Raw genomic sequence first — 10,347 nt, 5'->3', positions numbered from 1 at the left:
TAACATGACTCGTGCGGCGTTACCTCGCTCTGAGGCGTTCCATTTAAGGCTTGAAGTGTAAACGAGAGCGCGGAATGGAGCGACAAAGAGGCACAATCGGCCTCCGCGTTCGGCAGCGTTCGACATCTGCCTATCTCTTACTTGAGTGAGCGATGAAAAAAAATTGACGTAATTGTATTTATGCGTACAAATAAATGTAACTTGATCAATTCAATTGTTATTTCTATTTACCTACTTCTCTATATCCATACAAAATATCTATCAAACAAATAACATTAAAATTTTCTTTTGAAAAAGCAACCATTCCATCAGTATTTTCTTATGACGTTGTCACGTTCAACTATCGTCAGTAAACCGACTACAGAAAAAACAATTGAGTTGATAAAAAAATATTTTAGCGTATATGTTTTACTTCTATTTCCTGACTTCAAATTTTGCCCAACTTCCACCCTTCGCCATAATTTTGATATCTTCTGGTGCCAAAACTGGCGGGTCTCTAGTCTTCGAGCACTTCACAACCTTAAAGTTGGCTATTAGGTAATATAATAGCACTTTCAACTCCATTACAGCAAATCGGACACCTAAAACGTATTGCTTATGAGAACCTAAATTAACTGCAACTAGTGCCTAAGTTCATGCTAGTAAATTTGAAATTATCGAATTCCAAATTACAAAACTGGATTTCACCTTTTTGTATCCATTACAACAAAATAACTACATTTTGAAATCCCACTAGCCTAAGTGGCTTTGCGTTGTTAAAAAAGAAATAAAAATGTTTTTATTTCAAATATTCATGGTGTGAACCAGGAGGTATTTGTTTAAGCATACAACAAAGGCCTTTCACAGCTTTCTCCAAATCATTCTCTATTACACAAACAGGGAGTTTATACCAGTCCACTGTATAAACTTAGTAAGGTTATTTTTTGAAATGTCTTGTGATAAATGAAGTATATAAATAAGCCTATAAGTAGAATATGCTACTTGCAATAAGCAATGTTACAATAAATTTTGTCGTCACTTGTATACAAGTTAGACATTTATTTGACCAAAGACATACCAATACAAATCCTAGGTCCAACCCCAAATGGCATAAATGTGAACGGCTTAATATTATGTTTATTCTCATCAGAAAATCTCTCAGGGTCAAATACTTCTGGGTTCGGGAAGTAAAGCGGGTCCATGTGGAGAGAGTTGATTGGAGTGTATACGATATCGTTGAGACTTAACTGAAAACACAATGTGTGATACATTAGTAGGTACTAAAAAATCAGTGGCACTACAACCTTTTTACGTCTGGGCCGCAGACTTCTGTATAATTCATGATCATTTGTCAATCTAATAGGCAAGTAGGAGATCAGCCTCCTGTGCCTGACACACGCCGTTGAGTATTTGGGTTTAAGGCAAGCCGGTTACCTCACGATGTTTTCCCTTACCGATAGAGAGAATATTAAATTGCACAGTTGCGTATCGAACCTGTCGAAGGTTCTCAGGGATAAGAGTCGCACGCTGAAGCCACTAGGCCAGCACTGCTCGTGGGTACTACAAATTAAAATAAAACGTCTTTAAATAAACTTAAAGGTTATATAAGTTTTAGATACATAAACACATCACATCACATGATTCTATATCTCCATGATATACGCATTTCAACTAAGCGACGGGGGATTAATTTAGTTAGTAGCAACATTTAATACCCACGGCGAGCCCATTATTTTCTGTTTAAAAAAATATATTATTGAAGTGAAAACTTCTCAGTAGCCTTATTTAAAGCTTCCTATTTCATTTTCTGCCACGTTAAATCTTATAAATGTATGTGTCTGTCTCTTTTTTACTGTCGCTTAAACTTCAAAATAAAAATTTAAAATTGAAATAAAAATTGTTTAAAGAAAAGTAATACTTACATTAAGATAGTAAAAAGGCTTATTTACATATTATTAATTTTAAAAAATGTTAATCATTGTAGTTTAAATAAAAATTAATAATAAAACTTAAAATTACGTTCGTGAAGATTTCACTTCTACCACTTGTGAATTGCACACAATTGTTTTTTTTTTAAATCTTTTGTAGTCAAAATGACAAATGACCAATATTATGTTCTTAATTATTAAAAAGAAAACTCCAGCGCCTTCTATTTTGTCTATTCCACACCATACATCACATTGTATACGTAGGTAACACTTGAAATGTTTAGAACTGGCCAGTAATAAACATAACTTATGAAAACTTATTTTGAATTTAAATTTTACACACATAGGTTACACAGCCCCATCTCGTGCCACTATTTACAATTGGTTTAACGAGTTCAAGCGTGGAGGTATCCGCGTGAGGGACGTCCTTTAACAGCGACTACTGAAGATAACATCAGTGCTGTGCAACGCATGATAGGGGAAGATAAGAGAGTGACCTATCAAGTTCAAAAAAGATTACACAAACATTTAGGCGTCAGTACAAAGCGTACTAGATGGATTCCCCATACTTTAACCGCCGACCAGAAACACCTTCGCATGGACTGGTGTCGTTATAAAGAAGGTCAAGGGAAAAAGGTGATTGCCTTATTCTTTGGTCGTAATTTCGCAATAGTTGTGCTAGAAGATGGAAGGACAGTTACTGATATGTCAATCGCTGTTTGCCTGTTGTCTTGGAAAAAAATCGACAGCAGCGCTCTCGAAGCAGGACTCTCCTTCGCCGCGACAATGCTTCCGCACCGCACTATTTAAAACGGGCTGTTGAATATTTGACTATGGCAGGTGTCAAGATAATGAGTCATCCACCATACAGTCCTGACCTGGAGCCATGCGACTTTTATTTATTCCTTTTTTTAACTAAAGATGAAATTCAAGGTATTCTCTATACGAGCCCTAAAGATGTGGTGAAAGCGTTCGAAAATGCCATAGAAGAGATAAAGAAGAATGGGCCCACGGCTTTTCTCAGTGGTTCCCTCCCATGCGACGATGTGTAGAGATTACTTTGAAAAACAATAAAAGTGTTGGCAACTTTCTTCATTAAGTCGTTTTTCATTTTCTAATTTTTTTTAGTGATACCTAGGTATTAAAATGATACAATTTTCAGTTAACTTGTACACATTAAATTATGTTTGTAAGGTGAATGAATCAATTTAATTACGAAGCATACCTTGCATGGTTTGCCTCCTTCATGAGGTGGTGGTAATTCATAGGGTTTCGTGCAAACTCTGTCTGATACGACTGCTACGGCCCATTTCCTTAACGCTTCTGCAAAAAGTATCATACGTATATTGAATATTGGATCAGGAGCACAAAAGTGTTAAAATAACGAATAAACAGTTCAAACCATTCAATACACAATCCAAATACTTCAAATCACTTATTCGGTCGTAAACTAGTGATCCGTGATTCTCCTGAAACTCTCTGATCTCCTGGTACAATTTCTCCTGTATATCATTGTTTAGGGCAATCTCATGAAGCAACATGACTAAGGTTGAAGCAGAGCTTTCAAATCCAGCAGCAAAGAAAATGAAAACTTGACCAGCTAACTCTGATTGAGACCAATCTGAAAATGTTTAAGATTATTTGCCTCCGTACCAAGTTTCATCTAGATTTTCTATTCTAGCATTATTTCTTATTGCAATTCAAACAAAGTTTTAGAAATATAAAAATACTATACTGTTCTACTATGCTATTTATACAGCCGTGTAGGAAGAGCCAACGTAAGTCGTAGTGACTTAAAACATTGTGATGCTCTGATTCTTATTATTTTTTTTATAGAGTAATATACACATGGTGTTTCTTGGCAGACATTATTTTTTTTTTAAATATTGAAAGTTTGACTTTCAAAAGTGCTTTTTCAAAAGGTCTAATTAAAATAAATGATTTGACTTTGACTTTAACTTTGATTAAAAAACTTACTTCTAGAAGTATTAGTTGACTTTAGGTCATATTCTGTAGCCACCTCGTCAGTGCCTTCTTTATCAGTTTTCAGCTTTCCTGAAATAGAAGCAAAAGATCAGTAAAATGTGTATTTCAGAAACTATTTTTTTAAATAAATCGCATTTACCTTTAGATGCTTCCATGAGAAGTTGAATCATATCTGGTCTCTCAATGTTGTTGTTTTCTCGGTGCTCCATCGTACCAGACACAATGTTCATGAAGAATGAAGTACCTTCTGGAGGAAAAATACGGACACCCAGAATCTGTAAAATGCATAAACTTTAGCACTTTTCAAGATGACATGAAACGGAGAAAAACCAGTTGAAGAATTATTTTTATATGTTTGTGTAGCGCTCCTGATACAACTGATATTGTGACATTAATACAAACAACATTGGTCTTCAAATGAACATAAATACATTACTAGCAGACCCGACAGACGTTGTCGATATTGACGATGTAAATAATAACTTAACTTACTGCTTAATGAGAATTAAATATTATGATACTATCTGGTAAATATATTCTTGCAGCCTTGTTCTATGTACAAAAAAATATAAACGATTTTAAAACAAATGGTGACTTTCACCAGTCTAATACGCGAAATAGAATATATGGGATAGACCACTCCTTATATGGAAATTGTATTCGTTTTTACAAAAAACTCCCAAGGGAAATTAGAGAATCATCACTAAATAAATTCAAAGCCCTCGCAAAACCTAAATTAATCCATAAAGAGTTTTATAAATTAGACGAATACTTAAATTATCCTAATCCTTGGAATTGATTTGCTCCAGTTCAAACAACTTGTATGACTCAATACTTGGCGACTAAAAAAAGTTCTTGCCAGATCTTCTTACCCGCTCTACGCCCTTGACTTGCGAACTGGTAGTAAATTTAAATTTACAATTAATTTAACTTCTTTTCCGTTCGACGTTCATAAGTGTACTTGTTTACCTATATGAATAAAGATATTTTGAGTTTGAGTTTTCCTGTCTTAACTATGAATATTGATTTAAGCAACAAAGTGCTTATTATTCTTATGCTGTATGATATCATCATCCTTTGTTTTTTTTTCTGGTGCGTATATAAATAGTTTTGTTAGTATTCCGAAACGGGAACAGGCGACATATAACTGGTCATGTGAAAAACGTACATGGATTTCCAAGATCTATGCCACAAACAATTAGCGACTGTAATTATTTTATATGTATTTTATCAATGAAATAAATCCGATCGAAGCATTTGTTTTTATTACATCCTCTTTGACGATATTTGCATCACGCATTCTGTCAATGTTATTTCAAACGCCATAACTATACATCAAAAAAGTTTGAATTGTAAAAGCGTTATGCACTGAAAACTTAATATGGTGTTTCATAAGCTTTCTAATTTTCCGCGCAATGTTCTTAATTTTTTTCTTTCTTAAGAACCTTCTCCTAGCAATAACAAACACAACAACAAAAATAATTAGCGAAACGGTCCAGTCGTTCACGCGCGATGCCGTAACCAAGGGAAATAGGGATTCATTTTTATATGTAGATAATTTATAGTTTATCCCAATTATAAAATGGCGGATATTTTATTTTTATGGTATGTTTCGAAAGGCATCCGGACAATTTAGAATTAATAATAATCATTGAAACTTAATTTAGAATAAAACTTTTACCTTTGCGACTGCAGGAAATAGCATATTAATAATGAAAATTATTCTTCTAAAAAACGGAAAGTTGAATAATGCTTGGCCGGTCTTATAAAACTCATTATCTTTATCTTTAAGAGAATTAACCGTAAGACCAAAAGCAGTTGATGCAATGACATCATTTGTATACCGTCTGATTAAGTCGTCAATATTCATATCCTCGTTTATGTGCTCTGAAACCAAAAGCAAATTATTTATTTAAGATATGCCTAAGATAAAGTGGTACTTGGTAATGTGAATAGTAGAAAAAATGTGAAAGTTATTATAATAAGAATTATATACTATGATCCTTTTAAGTAAAAACAAATAACTTGTGCCAGCATTTCCGTAACTTATTTGGTAAAAAATACGAGAGAGTGTGTGTAGGTGTGAATGTGTAATAATTAGATCCTCCACTTCTTAAATTTTGCTGCCTTAGTTAACATTCTTTCTGAAAACTAAGCTAGAAAAATTTAAGGATTTCCTTTACTTTACTTTACACACACAGAAAACACAGACATACAAAAAGTGATCTTAGCTTTGAGGTTTGACAATACCACGAGATTTGCTGTAATTAATAAATACACTAAAAGCCTAGATGTTCTCCCTCGTGTCACATTGGTAACTATTTAAAGGCTTATAGAACAACTTTAAATTGCACCCAACTGTCAATCGAGACAGTTATCGAACATAATATTTATAGTAAAACTGTTTACTTATTAAACTTCAGAAATTCAGACTAAATTTACAATTCAGAAAATTATATAACATTTGCATGAGGTATTTGTATACAGTGCTATGCAAATTTCTACTAGCACACTAGATATTTGCGTAGTTCTGTGAAGAACAAGGGAGTCTTACATATTCCACGTCCCGCTTGGGCCAGACACGCTTCTGTGTCTGTTTCCTTGATTATTTTTAAGCTAAGGCTACCAGATTCAATCCCTGTTTTGGTAAAAATCTATTCGATTCTCATAATGATTCATGTTTAATATAGGTATCTACGGTCTTTGTCATAGTATTTGTATTTTTATTTATTTCAGTTATATACCTTCCTGACGTAATATTTTGAGAGAGAGAGAACGTACGAAGAAAACCATATGTTTCACATTCTGTACATGGAGAAATCTGTTAAAAACTTAAACATGACTTTTAACTTAGACTTAGTTTATGTTAAATTACGCGTTTGTGAATTCTAGTGTTTTGTGACCCCAATTCTTTTTAATATACATATTTGATAAATGAAAAATATTTGTTATTTCCTTATAATTACCATACCAAAGAGAGTTGAGTTTCAAAAATACATATTAATTTCATCCATCTTTCAAAGATGTTTATACTCAGAATTTTATATGATAAAAAAATATGATTTAAATTTGTCACTTATTTTTGTTAATAATATATACGGTTCCTGGGTCTGATTTTTAAAATAATAAAAAATATAGAGAATATTAACCACTCACGTACATCAGATTGTTCAATGCTACTTCATTAAATGCTGTGCTTATTTGAATGCTGATTATCTGTGGTATAAGTGTCCTCACAGATCGGAACTCCAATGATGTGTCTCCTCCGCCGCGCTTATAAACTAACAAAACCTAAGCATGACAAACCATCACACGAACATACCTTTGACATATTCGATAATATTAGCGCTAATTTCATTCATGAATGGCATCATTCGTCGCATCTTGGAGCTTGTAAAGGCTGGACTCAAAGTAGTTCTCATATCGCGCCATCTGTCACCTGTAATTATTTACATTAGTTAAGACGCTAATGTGTGATATGTCATGATAACTTTTGGTTAGACCGTTTCTTACTACAGTTGCAGCTCCTAAAATTTACATTCAACCTACCCACAAAAGTTTAAGCTTTCACAGTTCTGTCAACTTCACAATTAATAAGAACAAATATAAGTTATTTTAAAAACAATAAATAATATCGGAACGGTTACCTACCGGCTTCTTAAATTAATTGAAGCAGATACTGAGTGTATAAAATATAATAATACACACAAACACGCACTTTAAATATAAAAAACTATTGAATTGACATGAATTCTTGAATAACCAAACTCGAATTTATTTCTATATCCTTACGCAAATTATGATGTTCTGGAACTCCATACCACTTGAAATTAGATGAGTTCAGTCTTTAAATTCATTTAAGTATCTTCTTTTCTTATAGTTACATATATTTAATTATAATGATACATTAACCCTAATTTATATAATTATTAGAATAATTGTAACGTTATGCACTTTTTGTAATTAACCCTGAGTAGTTATTTCGTTTTAATTTTTCCATTAATGGTTTGCATAGAAAAAATTACGTGTTAGTCATATGGCCGTGCCTTAGCTAATAATGTATGTAACCTGTTATTTGAGATAATATGTTTAAGATAACAAAATGTAAATAAGTTTCTATTCGTAAGTAAACACTAATAAAAATTGTATTAAATTGTAAACAGTGTTGGCGCAATATCGTGTTTAGAATATTAAAATATATCTACATTATTTTTAAATAACGATACTCTCGTTAAACTATCAATTAAAATATAGTCGGTTATTATTAAACATATTTATTGACGTTGTTATTGCTCTTTTGACATTTGATAAAAGACGACGCAATAACCTGTAATCTACGCCAAAACTTTTAGGATTGAGTTTCTGATACAGATAAAACAAATTATTGTATTTACTCTAATAAATAAAATATACAAAATGAAGTATAGCAAACATGTGTAGAAACTTAATAAAGGTATATCGTTTTATATTAATACATAATCCGTAGTAAGGTCTAAGACGGTTCCTGAGACGGAGGTAGGTCTGGTTTGTATATAGCCGAAACTATAATTGCCTCATTTATAGATTAGAGGAAGCCGTAACTTCCATAACTGATAACATTGCAATTGCAACTTCAGCGCTACGGATTTTGTGATAACAACATCGATATATAAAAACGTTGGGGTCGGTATTGCTGAAACTATGACAAGCCCTGATGTTAAAACAAATTATAGAACTCACGCAGATATCCTACTCCACATTAAAGAGTAACAGGACAGAAATAGAATAAGCCTTCACGTAGTATTATTAAATAAGTCGTTGTATATATGTATATGTAAAATACCTTTCATGCTGAACATACTGTCTCCCATTAGAGGCTCAACTTCCACGGGTATTAGGTCCCTGTGATCCACGAAATGCTCGAAATCTTTCACCGTCACAGCCTTTATGATCTCCGGGTCTCGAATCATGATTATCCTCTTTATTCCTTCTATGTAACCGACATATCTAGAAAAACAATAAACCAGAAGTCAGCGATCTTGCCTGTTGTCTCGAACCATTGGTACTTGACTGTTATAATTGAAACATTTTGTAGTTTGAGTTGTATTTTTTATTTTTTGAACAGTCATTGATGTTACCATATATATTAAGCTTGTATATTATATATTGTATTTAACTTGACCCGAGAGCTGGTGCTTTCCTCGCTCAACGAAAACGTATCGCAATACAGCGAGGAAATGAGCTGGAGGAAACATGTTAAATTTGTTTTAATTTCCTATTTATCAATGCTTAATTATTATTATTTTTAATATGTAGGTTAAGAATATTGTAAATACTGTATATTTGTGTATGTGTGCTTATTCGTTTAGCAAGCACGTATAAATCTTTAATTTGGTCAGAGATTTTAATAGTTTGAACCACGTTTAAGTATGTTTCACAAAATTTGAATTGGTGCTATTAAAACAGACAAAAACTTTAGCCAAAACTAGAAAGAAACAAAGAAAAGAAAAGCTTTATAATAGCTATATATATATATATATTCAATAATACGCAATATACAGGATATTTAGGTAAAGTACTACTACTAGCATACAAATAAATGCCTTTATAATAATCTTACCTCTCGTCAGGATATGCTCTATACACAGCATCTAAATCCTCAATCATATGCGTTTTTTTGAATGAACTCTGGATTGTATTGCCAAAGACTGGCCATCCGGGCACATATTTAATTCCTCGGGCATCGAAATAGTTATGTATTTGCTTGTAGTTGTAGTACAGGTAGGTTAGTACCGCTGTCACAAAGAAAATAACAGCTTCAATGAGCATCGCTGTTGAGCTTCGAATCAACTGTGATTGAAGTGGTCAATTGTAGTGTTGAGGTAATGTGAGGACAATTTGGAAGAGATCGCGATTTATACGAAGTTTATTTTAAGCATACTTCGAAAAACTATAAAATTCATGAAAAATGAGAAAATTTTTTGTTAGGCAAAATATGTCTGGACTTCGCACGTGTTCGACATGTTTTTTTTTAAGTCGACCATAAAAATTATTTATGAAAGTCGAAATTATTCAGTTAGCCAAGATGCCTGTTTTTATTTACTAAATATCACTTTATACCATACACTATATGTAAAATATATAGAGGATATTATTATATATGCTTTGTATTTTAAATTGCTATCGCTTTTAAATTAAACATCGAATAACCTTATAATCAAACCAGATAACAGTCAGGAATCTACTTATAATCATTATAAACATACAACATCGTTATTGTTGGGTTTAATATTGTCTTTTTAATTAGTATAGATACCGGCAAACATCTTGAACAAATGTCCTTGCCTGCGCAGAAGCGATTTTAAGGTATCACTTCCGGCGCGCTCTGGTGCACGGCGGCGTGAGAGTGACGTGTTGATCGCGTGATTGGTAAATCAGTTGACGTTTGTATCCCGCGCTGTGTACGACACTCAAA

The 10,347-nt window shown here is 32.9% G+C and overlaps 1 protein-coding gene across 1 annotated transcript; it reads right to left on the bottom strand.

The window, feature by feature from the left end:
• Window positions 1-272: 272 nt before the first annotated feature.
• Window positions 273-9,712, bottom strand: LOC123708031 (probable cytochrome P450 9f2). The gene is made up of 10 exons (XM_045658477.1): window positions 9,493-9,712; window positions 8,716-8,879; window positions 7,216-7,332; window positions 5,575-5,780; window positions 4,033-4,168; window positions 3,885-3,962; window positions 3,310-3,528; window positions 3,133-3,230; window positions 1,058-1,226; window positions 273-581 (listed from the first exon to the last, which is right to left on the bottom strand). Exons 1-10 carry the CDS (start codon window positions 9,699-9,701, stop codon window positions 415-417), a joined length of 1,563 nt encoding a protein of 520 aa, XP_045514433.1. The 5' UTR covers window positions 9,702-9,712; the 3' UTR covers window positions 273-414.
• Between the last annotated feature and the right edge of the window lie 635 nt (window positions 9,713-10,347).

Source organism: Pieris brassicae, chromosome 4, assembly GCF_905147105.1.
Source record: "Pieris brassicae chromosome 4, ilPieBrab1.1, whole genome shotgun sequence".
NCBI classification, from domain to species: domain Eukaryota; kingdom Metazoa; phylum Arthropoda; class Insecta; order Lepidoptera; family Pieridae; genus Pieris; species Pieris brassicae.
Note: the sequence above shows the minus strand (reverse complement) of the source record. Positions and strands in the feature narration are given on the sequence as shown.

Excerpts from the sequence above, each read along its gene's own strand:
- LOC123708031 (XM_045658477.1), bottom strand. The coding sequence starts at position 9,701 with ATGCTCATTGAAGCTGTTATTTTCTTTGTGACAGCGGTACTAACCTAC. Across the intron at positions 8,880-9,492 it reads AGAGCATATCCTGACGAGAG|ATATGTCGGTTACATAGAAG; the intron begins GTAAGATTATTA and ends TTGTTTTTCTAG. Across the intron at positions 3,231-3,309 it reads TTTGGATTGTGTATTGAATG|AAGCGTTAAGGAAATGGGCC; the intron begins GTTTGAACTGTT and ends TACTTTTTGCAG.